This window comes from Diceros bicornis, chromosome 8 (assembly GCF_020826845.1).
Source record: "Diceros bicornis minor isolate mBicDic1 chromosome 8, mDicBic1.mat.cur, whole genome shotgun sequence".
NCBI classification, from domain to species: Eukaryota; Metazoa; Chordata; class Mammalia; order Perissodactyla; family Rhinocerotidae; genus Diceros; species Diceros bicornis.
This window is the reverse complement of record NC_080747.1, coordinates 81,095,452-81,113,488: the sequence shown is the minus strand read 5'-3', so window position 1 is coordinate 81,113,488 and position 18,037 is coordinate 81,095,452. Positions and strand designations below refer to the sequence as shown.

The 18,037-nt window shown below is 36.2% G+C and overlaps 1 protein-coding gene across 8 annotated transcripts in view; it reads left to right on the top strand.

The window, feature by feature from the left end:
- The first annotated feature begins 346 nt into the window (after positions 1–346).
- Positions 347–18,037, top strand: part of STPG2 (sperm tail PG-rich repeat containing 2) — a 238,992-nt gene continuing 221,301 nt past the window's right edge. For 3 of the 8 annotated variants that reach the window (XR_009221024.1, XM_058547537.1, XM_058547535.1), the window contains exons 1-3: positions 356–756; positions 9,217–9,329; positions 17,704–17,862. Coding sequence is in view for 7 of the 8 variants with exons in the window: in XM_058547537.1 (XP_058403520.1) it covers positions 519–756; positions 9,217–9,329; positions 17,704–17,862 (510 nt within the window). In the remaining variant the exon portion in view is untranslated. Of the gene's footprint in view, positions 757–9,216; positions 9,330–17,703; positions 17,863–18,037 lie in introns of all 8 variants that reach the window. The other 5 variants (XM_058547534.1, XM_058547539.1, XM_058547540.1 and 2 more) reach the window with 4 other exon arrangements.

Here is an 18,037-nt window from a genome sequence, read left to right as displayed (position 1 = left end):
CTTTGCTTTTCTTGCACAGTTTTTGCTAGTCTCTTGCCAGCAGCCCTAACTGATTTACAGGGGACAAGAATCACAGTCAAGTTAGCCCTGACCCGTTCTAACGTGTTTTCTGGAGCTTTTCTGCCGCCTCCGGGACCTAACAGCCGTTCGCGCAGTAGAGCAGCTGCAAGGCTCGGCTCCGCCCCCTCCTTCAGGACGCGGGAGCGCGGGGCGGAGCGAGCGGGGAAGTCTCGCGGCCCAGTGCGCATGCTCTGAGAGCTCGGCCCGGGAAGAGCAGTCAACCTCTCTCCCAGAGACTTCTGGGGCGGAGGGAAATGGGCGGAGTCAGGGCCGGAAGCAGAGGGGCGGGTGCATATTCCTTGATGTCATTGGGAGGGACGCGTCAGCTCTCGGCTCGTTGAACAGATGATTGTGTGGGATGTCATGTCTCTGGTCGCGCTCCCTTCCACTTTACCAAGGGGCTAGAAATCGACCTGAGGGAAATCTGACAGCAACGAGCAGGTGGGGAGGTAGCCCGTATGCTAGCTCCTGCACTTACGGAAGGTCTGCCCGCGCCTTCTCAGACTGTTGTCTGCTTCCTTTTGCTCCACACCTGCTCTAGCCGCCTGTTTTTATCCCTTTTCAGCCGCTCCCCCCCCCCCCCCATTATGTATGATCGGGCTCCTCGCTTGCTCAGACTGGCTGAAGGTGGCAGCACTGAGGATCATGTGGGGCCTGGATCCTACCAGGTACCTTTCGTGAAGCAGCAGGCCGCAGGTAAGACGCAGGGAGAGGAGCCTTCTGTGGCAGGCACCTCACTCACAGCCTGCCCGCTTGTGTGTGCCTGCGGGTTAAACGTAATAGTACCACTTCATACATACAACAAAACACGAAGTAGGCGTGGAAAAGACTCTCCTTATTTTACAGGTGATAACTGGTAAAACCGTTTGTCCCATTTGCCAAGGTCAGTGAACGTATGTCTAGAACTGGATTGATTCTACATTGATCGTTGATTCTACAAGGATCGTCTACATCGTACTTTCAATTGAACAGATTAGATCTAGGATTTTGATTTCCTGGCTCCAAATCTTGTATACTTCTTACCCCCTACTGTCTCTTTTCTTTGTAAGCCTGTCTGCCTCATACGCCTATTTCTACCATTAACCAGAGAAACATTTGTTTACTAAAATAAAGCTTTTATATTTCTATTTTGCCATATCATTTTAAGATAGTCCCGTGTATTTTTTCAGATAGATGATTCCTATCTGACCATACTCATTTCTCTGAACGTGCTGAATGAGACCTTTTATGTCGCTTTCTGTAAAGAAAAGCTATACTCTTGAGAGATGGAGTGGGGATGGGTAATTTAAATAATCATCTGCTCTCCTCATTTGTTTGCAGGTAGTGACTTAAGGGAAACTTTTAATAAATACTTCCAGTTTGCTGTCTGCTTTTGCTAATCTGATGATTTTGTGGAGCTTAATACCATCCAAATTATAGTTTTTCCCTTGTTAACTTGCATTTTCCCTATTCCTACACTGTTTATTTTTAAACAAAGGCCAGGATCCATCACTCTTGATATGACTGATCAGATTAGGGTATTAAACCTAATACCTAATTAAACCTAATACCTGTTAAACCTAAAACCTAATACCTAATACCTAATTCTTTGGGTGGAGTACAGATTCGTCACTTGTCATCGTTTTAATGTTGAATTTTACTGCTTTTCAGCGTCTGATATTGATATCAGTGTTCTTGGAGCTTATTATGTCTCTTTATTTAATGCAGTTGAGTTGTTAAAACCATTAACTCCCTAACAATTTACTAGCCACAGCAACCATCCAAAATGCTTACACTTGTGATACTTTTCAATCCTTATTTTATATTGACACAACTGTCCACTGTCTTTTTAGAAATATTTCTTCCCCTGTAACATCAGCATTTTTTCCTATTTCCCCCTACCCCTGCCCCACCAACTATTGGCTTGGCACAGTGCCTGATACATGGTTAGAACCTAATAACAAATAAACAAATGTTTATTTGTTAAATGATGAATCAGGGTGTCATTTTTTCCCTCTGCAACCAATCCTTCATAGTCTTCTTTAAAGGTTTTTATTTTTGTAAACACCCTTTAAATTTTTATATATTGCACTTTCCATCCTTTGCTGTGGCATTTCTCATGTGTACTTTCTCATTCAAATCCATAGCTTCAACTACTATCCGTATTCTGAGTCTGATGACTCCCAGAAGAAAGTCTTTAGGCATATAGGTGATTTATGTCTCTAAGATTAGCTTTCTTCTGATCTTAAGGCTTTCAGCATCGCTGGTTACTTTTTTGCAAATCTCTGTCTAGGTGATCTCTGGCATCTGAAATTCCAAGCGTCTGAACTCATCATTTTCCCCACCATTACTGGCCCCTTTGAAAAAATTCCCTATCAGTCAATTATAAACGTTAAGCTTTGGAATTATTCTAGACTCTTTCTTCTCTGACTGACCCACTCCCATTGATCATTAAGACGTATTGATACTATCTTTTCAGTATCTCTCAAATTGGTCCCTTTTCTTCATTTAACTGCCCTTCACTTAGTTCAGGCCTCATTATTTCTATTCTAAAATAAACCAATAAAATATTACTGGTTTCCCTCTATTTCAGTCTCCAATCCAATTTCAGTCTCCAATCCAATTGATCTTTCTAAGATATAATTATGTTATATTTAAAAAAAAAACTCCTTTTAACACTAAAGGTAAAATCTGAACTCCTTACCGTGGTGCATAAGATTCTTCATGATCTGATCCCTGACCTGGTCCTTCCACTTTACCTGATCTTTTTAGGCAACCACACCTCCATCAACAGGTAACCTACATATCAGCAATTCCAGCTTTGCGTTTTCTATAAGTTCATGCTCACGCACCTCCAGGCCTTTGTACCTACTGATAGTTTTGCTCAGTGTGCTCTCTCTTCCTTTCTCACCTGGCTAATTCCTACTTATTCTTTGAGACTTAGGTAAAGTGAAGTTGTTCTATGACTCCATTCTTTTTCAAATTTTTCTTCTTTGACTACTTAATGACTCTTTCATATACTATATTGTAATTATCTGTTAATTTATCTGGCTGCTGCCCTAAAATGTGAGCTTCTTGAGAGCAATAACCTTGATCTTTACTCTGTGATTCTCGGTTTTAAGCTCAATACCATAACACATAAGTGCTTAATTTTTAAAAAATAACAGAGTAATTCATGAAATAAAGTTAAAAAAATCTAATGAGCTACACATAGCAAAATGAAAAACTCTCATAACATCACTTGTGTGAACTCTGCTTAGAGAGCAGTAAGTAGGGTGTTGCAAGGCCCTTCTTTTATTGCTTTATAGGATTGTGCCTTGTTTACCTACAGAGGAAACTAGGAAATTCCATGCTTGGGAACTTTGGGCAGCTGCATCCTATAGATCCCTGTTTTAGCACTACTCAGCAATGACATCCTGATGATAGATAGAAGGTACAGGTTTCTCTGTAGTCATTTCTGTATCGGATTCCCTGGCAAGATAATTTAAAAGTAGCTACTATCTCTTTCCTAGGTACATTCTCCCTTACCCCTTTTTAAGACCAGTAACACACTGGACTATGCAGAGGTATACACAGTTATTTCAATTAAGGGACAGGTAGATTTTACAGAGTATGATATAGGAAGAGCAGATATTAGGACTTTATATTGCTTACCTGTTACCTTGAACTACACAAGAGGAGAGGACCTTAGAGTCCTAGATCTTCAAAAGAAGGATGTAGATGCTCATCATTCCCAACTTTTCTGTCTCCTAATTACTACTCTCCTCTTACTGTAGCCTACTTGGTCAATCCTCCACTGTATAGTTTCCACATATTCCTCAGGAAATTCTTTCCACCCTGATTTGCAAACTACATTGCCTCTGCTTTTGGCCGTTTGATCAAGGAGATTCTTTTCTACCCAAGATGTGCAGTCTGAAAGGGGCAGGATTGAGCTGCTTTGATTTCATGAGTGGGCGAGATAATGGATATTCCAATTCTAGATTAGTGAGAGCTGGTCCTGATTTTCTCACAATTATCTGAGGAGCAGGCAAATTTAACTCATCAAAGCAAAATTTCCCCAGAGACAGCCAACCTAGTAAAATATGAGAAAAACATGGTCCTTTTAATAATATGACTTCTCTTGGCGTTATTGTGCAAAGGAGTATTTCATTGCTTTTTGAGCTTGATTTACATAGTAAATGGCACTCCACATTAGCTGTATATTAGTTATCTATATTGGTTTTATATTAGTTATCTAAGCTGGGTGACACCAGCTCCCAAACATCTTCTTTTGCAGATTTCTTCTTTGAGTGGAGAGAAAGCTTTATCACCCCCAGATTATCTTCTTCTGGTTAGCGTTATCTGCCACAGAAGATGAGCCGTCCGTGGTCTTGTGCTCACGCCCATGTGCTTCTGCCAACAATAATGATTCTGTCTCATTAGCCAATCAGAATTTAGGGAGACTACCTCAGAGAATGCAATCTATCTTTAAGTTTAAATAAACAATATGCATGTGATTGCTCTATATTTTGATGTTCCTGAAGATGAGTACATGTTTCAAAGATCTAGTTAATTGCTTTTATGTGAAGAATGCCCTCTTTGTTTTGTGGCTGTAGTTGTGGCTATAGAACTTGTCCTTGAATTGCATGCTGCCCACCTTCTCTCAGGATGGACTGACTTTTGTTGCTTAATGCCAGTGTGGTTTATCTTCTGCTTTTGACTCCTCAAACTCAGTATATCTCAAACTGAACTTACTTCTTTCTTCTCAAATCTTTTCCGCTCCTATATTCTTAATTTCTTCTTTCTATCTGACAGTTTGATTTATCGCTTGTAGTTGCACTTCATATGTCAATATATTCATACGGCCTAAATCAAACTTTTTATCTTATACGCCACCAACCCTAATTTCCCAGAACTCTCTTCCCCTATATTTTATACCTTAATTATCGGCAGCACTGTTTGTAATGTAATTATTTGTTTATTTGTCTGGCTTCCTCACTATTTGAGGCCAGGGTTTTAGCTTATTCATTATTGTGCCCTCGCTGCCTCTCTCTGACACATAAAAAAGCATTTACTATTGTTGACGGAATGGCTAATGATGTTATTTAGAATATCACCTATTAATTCTATATTTATTGTTTAATATGCAGGGCACTATTGTTACCATATCAGGTCCGTTTTTGCCCGCTGCCCAGAAAGCCAATCACCGAGACGACAAGATTGCAGAGAGAGAGGGTTTAATCACAAGGCTGCCTAGTGAGGAAAACGGGAGAACAAGTCTCAAATCTGCCTCCCCGAAAATAGGGACTCAGGGGTATTTATGGGAAAAGGGGCAAGGTGGTCTGAAGTGATTGGAGGTGAGGAGAGATGAGGTAATTGATCTGCGCAAGGTAGTCAGCCTTCATGCCTCTTCGTAGGACACATGCTCACAGAATGGCAGCATTAGCATGCCCTGAGGGTGGAGTTCCAACCTCTTGCCATCAAAAGGGCCCAGTTGATGGGTTGGTGGTCTCAATCCGGCCTGAAGTGGACAAGGGGTTCAGTTCCTGTAAAAATAGCTCCTGAAAAAGTAGTCACCATCCATTACCATGGTGACCCCGACTCCAGGGGTATGTTACCTGTAGGAACCTAGTGGGAGTCAGATAGCATATTACCTAAACAGCACAGTTAACAATGGGTAAGTTTATCATGCAGATTTAAGTCCTCATCTTCTGTTCTGATAAGTTTCTAGGTAAGGCCATCCCCACCTTCTTCCTGGTACAGGGAAGAAGATACCTTTACAGATGGAGATTTTCTTTACAAATGTAAATATCTCTCGTAAAGGGTAACCAGAACTAAGAATGAGCTTAGCGTGGACCCACCCAGACACCGGAGATGTCTATGGTGATGGCTTGTTCTGGGGGCAGGCCTCCCATCCCAAACTCCTTTGGTTAGTTAGTGGGGGTGGGGGCCAAAATGTCATTCAGGCAGAGATATATTTTGAGTTTGCAAATTCCAATCCCCCAGAGTTACTAGCTGCTTAATCATCAATGGCTGTTTGCCAGTTTCACTATGCTAGGGTGACCAACCATCCTGGTTTATTTGGGAATGTACTGGTTTTAGCACTAAAAGTCCTTGTCTTGGGCAAACTAGGACTGTTTGTCACCCTAGCTGTAAACATTAGATATACAGTTATGAATAAAACAGAAAAATCCCTTCTCTCGTGGAGCTTATCAGTAGAAACATTTTAATTTTCTCAAGGTTTTACTTGAGCTCAATATTTCATATAAACCTTTAGCCTATTGCTGAAAATTTTTATATAATTAATTTTGGAAAACTTCAATGAATATTTTATGAGTACTGGCTTTCTTGCATACATGGTGCTATTGTGTATTTGTTTTTTCCATTTTCATGTGAATTTCAGTATTTTGCAATGAATTTTACATTTGTTTAGGTAGATTCAGTTGGAATCTCTGCCGTGTTCTGATGACAGCTGCCTGGGAACTAGCCTGAGCTGAGCTTTCTTGGTTTTCCTATGTCACATTACTTTCATGTCTGTATGAACCTAAATTAAAAAAACCCTTTAATTGTGAAATGAAAACTTTTGCAGAAAATTGCATAAAATATAAATGTATGGCTTAAAAAATGAATACTCAAATCAAGAAATATAACATTGCCAAATTTTCCTTTTCAGTTATAACACTTTCCCTCTCCTCTACAGATAAGCACTATTTTGATTTTTATGGCAATTGCTTCCTTGCTTTTCTTTATGGATTATTAAATCCTCTTGGTGAAATGACGCGTTTATCAAGTGAAATGTCTCTCTCATCCCTGGTATTCCTTGTTCTAAAATCTGCATTGTCTGATTTTAATATAGTCACTCCAGCTTTCTTTGATTCATGGATGCGTGGTATATCTTTTTTCATCCTTTTATTTTTAACCTCTGTGTCTCTATGTTTTAAGAGGATTTCCTATAGATAGCATAAAGTGGGGTCTTGCTTTTTAATCCAATCTAACAATCTCTGCTTTTTAATTGGAGGTGTTTAGAACTTTTCCATTTAATTTAATCATCAATATTGTTATGTTTAAATTTACTCTCTTGCTGTTTTCTATTTACCTCATCTGTTCTTTGTTTCTCTTTTCTTTTTTCCCTACTTTCATGGAGTGCGTTGTTTCTTTTTTTTTTAAATGGTTCTATTTTATCTCCACTATTGGTTCACTAGATACACATCTTTGTTTTATTTTTTAGTGATTGCTCTAGGGTTGATAACATATATCTTTAACTTATCACAGTCTATCTTCAAATAGTATTATACCACTTCACGTACAGTATATGAGCCTTATGACAGTGTGCTTCCATTTCCCCCATCTCATCCTTTGCGCTATTGTGGCCATGTATTTTACTTCTACGTATGCTATAATGCCACAATAAATTGAAATTATTTTTGCTTTAAACAGTTAATTATTTTTAAAGGGATTAAGAGTTGAGAAAAAAATGTCTTTTATTTACCCACATAAAATTTGTTGTTAATCCCATCCAGTGTACTTTTCATTTCAGAAGTTTGATTTGGGTCTTTTCATATCTTCCTTTTCTTCCTCATTATGTTCATCTTTGTTCTACCTTGTTGAACATGTGGAGACTATTTATAATAGATACTATAATGTTCTTGTGTGCTGATTCCATCTTCTTATTTCTAGATCTGTTTCTTTTCGTTGACCTTTCTCCTGTTTGTAAGACGTATTTTCCTGCTTTTTGGAAGGACACTTTCTGGTAGTTTGTACTATTCACTTTATGTAATCTGTAGCTTGGGGTGTGTGCTTTGTGTGTGTTGTGAATGAAATCTGTATCTTGTTCTTTGGTTACTTACGCCAATTTGGAACATTTCACTGGTGTCTTGGTCTCAGCTCTACTGGACAACACTTGCCTTTTCAAAATGAACCTTGGCTTCCTTTTAAGGATTTCGGTTCTTGTAGTCTTTGTTACTATTCAAAGGTGCTTTTTTTTTTTTTTTTTGGCTTTGGGACAGCCAATTCAAACCATCAGTCACTGAATTAACACCCAGATTTGACATAGTTGTGAAGCTTTTTCTAATCTCCTCAGTGTGGATGAGAATTTACACTCTTTTTGACCTTCTGGCATTTTGCACTTGAGATATTTTTCATTGTTTAAAATTATTTTAGTACTTTGAATGCTTCAATAGATTGTTGCTTTTTTAAGGGTAAGGTCTGTATTTTACTCACCTCTTTTCTGCTGCAATATCTAACACAAATAAATAATTCTTAATTTCAGTTGCATTTTAATGTAGGTGGGCCTTAAATGAAGCACATTGTTTCTAGTTTTACAAAGAGTATCTTTTATTATTAGTCCAAATTAGCAAGATTTTAAACTATACTAATTATCACCATAAATTCTCACAGTAGCATACATTTTCCTTTAGTGTACACGATTCTCACAAGTTTTGAGTCCTCATTTTCATTCTCTTATCTGTTGAATATAGCTGCTATATTCTCTCCCATCTCTTTTTCAATATCTATGTTGCTTAAACTGTACTCATTTTCTTGATACATTTCTTGAAATTTTCTATCAGTCAGCACACTATCTGTCTGTCTACTAAGTTTATCTACTAAGTTTGTCTAATCTTATGATTGCTTGTTCCAATGAAATTTGTATCTTGGATTTGTAAACCTTTGTTTGGGGTCAAGCAATCAAGAAATATTTAGAGTGCCGACTATGTACCAAAGTAAGGAGACGTTATTAATTACTTGCTATAAACTCACTTTAAATTATTTCTATATAGGCTGTCTCTACAAATTTATATATGGTATTCTCTACAAACAATAGATGCTATTTCAAAATATAAAACAGTGGTCTTCTGAGGATGAAAATATTTTATCAGCTAAATATAACTGTCATTTTCATCCCAACCAAATATGCTTAGAAGAAAAAATACTTTTGTTTTTAATTTTCTTTAGGTATTTTTTTCCTGTGGTTTAGTAAGTCCAGTTCTGTGGGTTCTCATATTTAATATATATTAATAAAACTCCTATTCTTACATCAGAATTTTAAAAATGCAACAACTTCTGTGGCTAGCCATTCGTTCTGATAATATAGTTTCAGCCATTGAGGTTACTAAATGATTTTGTATATTTTGAGTGCTTTTTCTCTGAAATCATTGAAATCCTATCTTATCTGCCAATGATGTAATTTTACTTTTATAGGTAGCTATGCCCCATTCCTTTCTTCAGCTGCCAGAGAAAGTACTTTTACTGTTGCCTCTAATACTGAGAAAGCTGTTCCAGGTCCAGGACACTATAATGTTTCAGAAGCACAGGTAAGTTTATAATAGTAATTATAATTGGGTTAATAATAATCATGCTTTCTTCCTCTAATAGACTACCATGTCGTTTGTCATATTTTATTTTCCCTTCATATCATCTTCTTTCTACTTTCAATCTATATTTTGTAATTAGAATAAGAGAAAATAAATGTGTTCGATGTTGATTGGTTGGTGTTCTTCATTATTCTATATAATCTATAAGACATAAAACATTGTTACATGCTTCATGGTCTTTGAGACTCTTGAGGGAGAATAGGACTATTGAATGAATTATAGCCCATAAAAGTTATGCAAATGGTCAAGATATGTAGAAGAGGGATGGCAATAGGAATTGATTTGTGTGCCATACTCTAAAGCTATAGCTATTGCCATTGTCTCATCTGTCTCCTGTGTCAGTATAGTCTCAAGAGTCTGTGACCAGAATATCTTTTTTTTTTTAATTGTGGTAACATTGATTTATAACATTATATAAATTCAGGTGTACATCACTGTATTTCAATTTCTGTATAGATTACATCATGTTTACCACCCAAAGATTAATTACAATCCATCAGCATACACATGTGCCTAATCACCCTTTTCACCTTCCTCCCTCCCCCATTCCCCTCTGGTAACCACCAATCCAATCTCTGTCTCTATGTGATTGTTTGTTGTTGTTTTTATCTTCTATTTATGAGTGAGATCATATGGTGTTTGACTTTCTCCCTCTGACTTATTTCGCTTGGCATAATACCCTCAAAGTCCATTCATGTTGTCACAAATGGCCAGATTTCATCTTTTTTTTTTTTTTTTGTGGCTGAGTAGTATTCCATTGTGTATATATACCACATCTTCTTTATCCATTCGTCCCTTGATGGGCACCTAGGTTGCTTCCAAACCTTGGCTGTTGTGAATAATGCTACAATGAACATAGGGGTGCATGTATCTTTAAACATTCGTGTTTTCCTGTGCTTTGGATAAATACCCAGCAGTGGAATAGCTGGCTCATATGGTAGTTCTATTCTTAATTTTTTGAGGAGTCTCCATATGATTTTCCATAGTGGCTGCACCAGTTTGCACTCCCACCAGCAGTGTATGAGAGTTCCCTTCTCTCCACATCCTAACACTTATTATTTCTGGTGTTGTTAATTATAGCCATTCTGATGGGCGTGAGGTGATATCTCATTGTAGTTTTGATTTGCATTTCCCTGATAATTAGTGATGTTGAACATCTTTTCATGTGCCTGTTGGCCATCTGTATATCTTCTTTGGAGAAGTGTCTGTTCAGATCTTTTGCCCATTTTTTAATTGGGTTGTTAGTTTTTTTGTTGTTGAGATGTAGGAGTTCTTTATCTATTTTGGAGATTAACCCCTTATGAGATATATGGTTTGCAGATATCTTCTCCCAATTGTTAGGTTGTCTTTTCGTTTTATTAATGGTTTCCTTTGCTGGGCAGGAGTTTTTTAGTTTGATGTAGTCTCATTTGCTTATTTTTTCTATTGTTTCCGTTGCCTGCTCAGACGTGGTACTTGAAAATATGCTGCTAAGACTGATGTCGAAGAGTGTACTGCCTATGTTTTCTTCTAGAAGTTTCATGGTTTAAGGTCTTACAGTCAAGGCTTTAATTTATTTTGAGTTAATTTTTGTGTATGGTGTAAGATAATGGTCTACTTTCATTCTTTTGCATGTGGTTGTCCACTTTTCCCAACACCATTTATTGAAGAGACTTTCCTTTCCTCATTGTATGTTCTTGGCTCCCTTGCTGAAAATGAGCTGTCCATAGATGTGTGGGTTTATTTGTGGGCTCTCTATTCTGTTCCATTGATCTGTGTGTCTGTTTTTGTGCCAGTACCATGCTGTTTTGGTTACTATAGCATTGTAGTATATTTTGAAACCAGAAAATGTGATACCTCCAGCTTTGTTCCTTTTTCTCAGGATTCCTTTGGCTATTCAGGGTCTTTTGTTGTTCCATATAAATTTTAGGATTCTTTGTTCTATTTCTGTGAAAAATGTTGTTGGCACTTTGATAGTGATTGCATTGAATCTGTAGATTGCTTTAGGAAGCATGGACATTTTAACTATGTTAATTCTTCTAATCCAAGAGCACGGAATATCTTTCCATTTCTTTATGTCTTCTTCAATTTCTATCAGCATCGTTTTATAGTTTTCAGTGTACAGATCTTTCACCTCTTTGGTTAAATTTATTCCTAGGTATTTTATTCTTCTTGTTGCAATTGTAAATGGTATTTTATTTTTAATTTTTCTTTCTGCTACTTTGTTGTTAGTGTATAGAAATGGAACTGATTTTTTAGTGTTGATTTTATATCCTGCAACTTTACCATATTCATTTATTATTTCTAAAAGTTTTTTGGTTGCTTCATTAGGGTTTTCTATATATAAAATCATGTCATCTCCAAATAGTGACAGTTTCACTTCTTCCTTTCCAATTTGGATCCCTTTTATTTCTTTTTATTGCCTGATTGCTCTGCCTAGGACTTCCAATACTATGTTAAATAAGAGTGGTAAAAGTGGGCATCCTTGTCTCGTTCCTGTTCTTAGTGGGATAGCTTTCAGTTTTTATCCATCGAGTATGATATTAGCTGTGGGTTTGTCATATATGGCCTTTATTATGTTGAGGTGCTTTCCTTCTATACCCATTTTATTCAGAGTTTTTATCATAAATAAATGCTGTATCTTGTCAAATGCTTTCTCTACACCTGTTGAGATGATCATGTGATTTTTATTCTTCATTTTGTTAATGTGGTGTATCCTGTTGATTGATTTGTGGATGTTGAACCATCCCTGCATCCCTGGAATAAATCCCACTTGATCATGGTGTGTGATCTTTTTACTGTATTGTTGTATTTGATTTGCTAATATTTTGTTGAGGATTTTTGCATCAATGTTCATCAGTGATATTGGCCTGTAGTTTTCTTTTTTTGTGTTGTCCTTGTCTGGTTTTGCAGACAAGGTTTCTATGTCAGGGTAATGTTGGCTTTGTAGAATGAGTTAGGAAGCTACCCCCCCTTCTTAAATTTTTTGGAAGAGTTTGGGAAGGATAAGTATTAACTCTTCTTTGAATGTTTGGTAGAATTCACCAGGGAAGCCATCTAGTCCTGGACTTTTATTTTGTGGGAGGTTTTTGATTAATGTTTCAATCTCCTTACTGGTGATTGGTCTATTCAAATTCTCTGTTTCTTCTTGATTCATTTTGGAAGGTTATGTGAGTCTAAGAATTTATCCATTTATTCTAGATTATAGAATTTGTTGGTGTATAGCTTTTTGTAGTATTCTCTTTGTATTTCTGAGGTGTCCATTGTATTTCTCCTCTTTCATTTCTGATTTTATTTATTTGAGCCTTCTCTCCTTTTTCCTTTGTGAGTCTAGCTAATGGTTTGTCAGTTTTTTTTTATCTTCTCAAAGAACCAGCTCTTAGTTTCATTGATTTTTTTCTATTTTTTTTTTATTCTCTATTTCTTTTATTTCTGCTCTGATTTTTAGTATTTCCTTTCTTCTACTGATTTTGGGCTTGGTTTGTTTTTCTTTTTCCAGTTCCCTTAGGTGCACTCAGAATATCTTTGATGGTCCCTTCATGTTCAAACACAGTGGCTGTAACTCCAATATTGTCATAATCATTAATAGCATCTTTACCTTTTTCACATAAATTTTGCATTCATATGTAATGACTCTGATAACCCTAGCAGACCTTTGTTTCCCCTGTTGAGGCCCAGATGTAGTCATTGTTGCCTTAAATTTTGCATTAGACTTCCTGTATTAATAATAGCAACCATTCTATCCGTTGGGGCTTTTTGGTTGCAAGCCTAAAATAGATTTTTAAGACAGATACTAGGTTTACCATAGAATATTTGTAGAAAATGTACTTGGGTGGCCCATAGACTTGAAGGAAGAATTGAACAGTCAGTTCTTAAGGAAGGACAAGGCTAAGACAATACCAGATATTTCAGTAGTAGGAACTTCTGCACCATTCAATAGTGAACTGCCATTAGATAACTTAATTCCATAATTTCCTTCCATTTTTCATGTGTGACTCTACTCAAGATTATAATTCCTGGTAGGAAGAATCTGATTGGTCTAGTTTCATTATAGACCCACACCTGTGGTTCCTGGGATAGGGGATCCCATGTTTGGAAACTCCTTTAAAACCACAAAGTATGGGGCAGGTTTGATTGTCACAAAGGTGTAGAACATGCTGTTATGAGCAGATAATAGAAGGGACGATAGACAAATAAAAACAATAGACAATAGATTTCCATTACATTTCACCCCTCTACCGCCCAGTTCTCTTCTGTCTCATGCACATAGCACACACACACATACACTTCTTGCCATATATGTAATTTTAAAAATGTAATTATTTGATGTATAATTTTAAAATATACCTTCCCAGAATGAGCCAAACTAATGTCTAGTTACTGCATTCAGAGACGATATTACAGTGTCACTACCCAATGAATCCTGGATCTCTAGATTAAGGCCATTTCTTCTCTTGTTCTTTCACATTCCTCTTTCATTATTCTGTGACCTGCAGATTAAATGGTAAATATAACATGAGATATTATAAAGAAGTGGTTAGGAGTGTGGACTCTGGAGCTAGACTACCTAGATTCAAAATCATTATCTGCCATTTATTAGCTGTGAAACTTAATTTTAACCACTTAATCTCTTTGGGCCTGAGTTTCCTCATCTGTTAAGTAGGGGTAATAACTTTGTAGGCTTTTTCTAAGGATTAAATATGTTAATAAGCATTAGAATAGTGCCTGACTATATAGTTAGTTTTCAATAAATTTTAACTATTATTAGTGTTGCCATTTTACAATAGAAGGGGAAAAAAAGAGAGGGAAAATGAAAGAAGCTGATGTAGGAAGCAAGGAAATATAGCTGGGGACCTGTTCTGTTTCTGTAACTCATCACGAGGCTATCGGTAGCTTAAGATTTCCCATTACTCATTCCATGTTCCCCATCTCTTCAACAAAGACTTGATCGTGTGGAGTTCTTAGCTTGGTGGGGTGACTCGAATCTTCAGTTCTAAGGAATCTGAGCTCTTGATTCTCAGGCTTGCTTCTCAAACCTTTAAGTAAACTAGCCCTTAGTATTTTCACTGGATGTTATAGTGAAAGAAAGCTCTGCAGGATGTCCCTGTGTGCTATCCCTCCACACTCCCCTTGGCTCTCATTAGTCCTGTTTTTCAGTCCTGGTTAGGGTTAATCACCTCAGCCAATACATTAACCTCCTTATTTTGCTTTCTGCTTTGTAGCATAGAGAGCCTGGGATAGCCAGTTGATGGTTTCAGCTTCCAATTCAGTGGGACATCAATTGCTCCTCCCTGGGGTCTTAAAACTTCTGGAATACTAGAGCCTAGAGGACAAAAAGCAAAAAATTAGATAGTGAGTTGTTCGATGTATCGTTGGAAGTGTCACTCCTCTTTCCACTCCCACATAGACCAGCGTATTATGGGTGTATTGGCTTGCTAGTTCTACCATTGGTTCCCTTATTAAGACTGATATGTAGCTCCAGTATTCCAAGAGGGTAATGTATTAAAATACACAATAGGTAGATTTCAAACTTGTTAAATATAATAAGTATCAGGGTGTTGGAATGTTATTTTATGTTAATACTGATTTTAGTCAATTCCACATGTAAAATAATATAAAGTACAATTTTGATCAAATTTTATTTTATTCCAAATTGGGTATGTTTTTTAGATTTCAAGAATAAGAAATTAGGAAATGTGCTTTTTTTGTGTTTAATAGGTGATCTAAGAAAAAGGGTTCTAGGGTTCTTTTTCCTCTTAAAACTATAAACAAATGCCAGGAGAAGATTGATTTCCTTGGTTTAAAAAATGACTTATAACTTATTTACTCGATTGCTGTTTTTTTTTTTTTTGTGGTTTTAAGGTAAAGCCTTGCAGAACTTGTAGAAGTTCAAGAAGTGTGAATTTATCACACTGTTTAAAAAATAAAGTCCATTTCATTTTAAATGGCTAAATTAGGAAATGTGACATGGTTTACATGTTAATTCTGTAATTAATTAATATACTGGATAATAATTAAAGGGATGATCTTATTGGTAATCAATGCAAGTCTTTAACAATTTATTTTTATACTTTTCTTTTGGAAGCATAGGTTAAAATGTTGCTTTCTATCAGCAATTACTTAGTAAATATTATTTGGAGACTTTAAATAAAATTTTAAAAAACTGAAATTGTGGGTTGTAGTTCTGAGGGCCAACTCCACTGTAGAATACAGAATACTTGAGGCTTTTATAAAAGCAGAACATTTGGGAGTTGATACTGTGAATCCCAGTTTGGTCTTCTCTGTTTCTCTGGTCCTTTTATGGTTATTTCACTTTGGTCGTCACCACTATTCCAAAGTCTGGGGTGTGGGTGGGGTATACTTTTTACCTTTTCAGCTCTTGCTCAGTTATGGGCAAAATTGCTTTTCCTTTGTTTCCTTTAGCATATCTGAAGCATGCTAATTTTTTTCAAAATGAAGTTTGCTTAGTAGAAAAGAACATAAAGGAAATTAAGAAAATAAAAAGCAGAAGAATCAAATTTACAAAGTGCGGGCTTCTGATCATTTGATAGATAATTAGCTTATTAAGTCACATACCTTGTTCTGTTCATATTTTGTTTCCTAGGATGACTCCCTCTCCAAAGTGTCAGTACAAATTTCATTTATGTTTTCTAGTTCTAGTCTCTCCACTTACTGACCTGTTTCTGCATGGCAGGTACCATCTTATTCCTTGCTACATGAGAATGGTTCTAGATGTGGGCATCTCTTCCCTGGGTCCAGATAATAGTTTCTTTCATATTTCTCATTACCTAGGCCTAGGAATAGATGTCCAAATTAGGTCTGAGTTTTGATCTGAGATACACCTCACTACAGCTGAATGACAGAATATTATATGTGATACAGTGCATGGCTTCACCCTTCAGGTGAGACTCTGCTTCCTGTAATGTTGGGAGGTTCATGACAATATAATAATTCATCAAATAACCATAGCATATAGACAAAAGTGCAGTACTCAAGAAGTAATAAGAACATTTTGTCATAGGTTTTTGTATAAAATGTATAATTACTCAGTAATATAATTTTTTGGTCGTTTATTTGACATATGGCAGTTGCTTTTGTAACCTCTTGTAAGATCAGTACAACTGGTGATTATGAAATATGAATAATCTGAAAAAAAATCCTGGTTAATTTGTACCACAGTTAAAAAATATCAGATTAGATTGATTTTACTATCTTCTGTTGCAGAATTCAATATAAATTCAAATTGCAGTTTAAAATGTAAGATCATAGAGACTATAGTAATGGCTTTCAAAGAATCAAAATTTGAGGAGGTCTTCTCTTTTTATATGATTTTACTTTTTATCAAACTTGTAATATTAATGTTTTTGCAAAATCATTGAAGTCTATTATTATAGATCCAAACTCTTTAAACATAGGACTTGTGATCAATTTAAAGCAGTAATCAAGTGGTGAACTGGCTATATAAGAATACAATTTGACTCATTTTTTAAAAGAAGACCTCTTTATGTATTTCTTAAAAGCTGAATGCAGCTGAATAAGGTGCAAACTAGAGATAGGCTCAGTTAGTAGTGATTGTGAACAACTGACAAGTACACACCACGTGAAAAGGTCTGTTAGTAAATCAATCAAATGCCAACCACTATTATTATGAATCATCTTTGAAATGATTGCACTATGACTGTTTATTGGAACTAGTATGATGGAATTTTATCTGAATGAACTGGCTATTAGCCAGTTGATAATTTTCTGATTCTAGAGAATCCAAATGTGTGGCATGGAGATCCATGGAAGAGTCCTCCCAGTGCTTTCTCTGCAATAAACAATGTTTAAAACGAATGTGAGCATAAAACCAAGCTGTTGCCAATAAGCCTACACAAACGTCCCTGGAAATGACCAAAATGTTATTCATGAAAATAATTAATCCTAAGCAAGTTTGGAAGGTTTTCTTTTTCCCTGCGCTATAAGTACCAACATTTTTAGCTCATTTCAGAGGTCCAGATTCTCCAGGGGCCTGTAAACATACTCTCTTTATTCTTGCTCTACAGCTTTGGAGATTCCTTTGTCTCTGATTCCTGTTTTAAAACTGAGTTTTGCATTTTCTTAGCATGTTCTAAGTACAGTAAATTTTAGTTTGAGTTCAGAGTTAAAACTGACAGCTATACTTGTCATCTTCTCTTATTATCCTCTTTTTCCAGAAATATGTCTTCAGTCAAGAGCTTTAACTATCTCAGGTTGGGTTTTGAAACTGTTTGTTCATATGTAATATTTATCAAATAGGTATTAATTATAAAGTACTTCTTTTAATTATTTCATATATTTTTCCCCTGTAATTTAGTATAATATAAAAGGAGGCCATAGTCTACAAAATCGAGAGAAACGTTTTAAGAGGATTATTTCAGATGGTCCAGGACCAGCAAGCTATGATCGGTGTTCTCCTGGAACATTAGATATCATGAACGGAAAAGCACTAGAGGCTAAAGAGCGTCTTCACTTAGTACGTTGCTATTTTAAATTATGCTTCTAATGACATTTCTTTTGGTTAAAATAAAATAGAAAAAGTTTAATGTTTTATGTGATAAGTACATTTAAAAAGCCTTACTATGAAAATAGTAGGTTTATTAGTATCCATATTGTAGTTAGTTTATAATTAAATGAATACTTGATGTTTA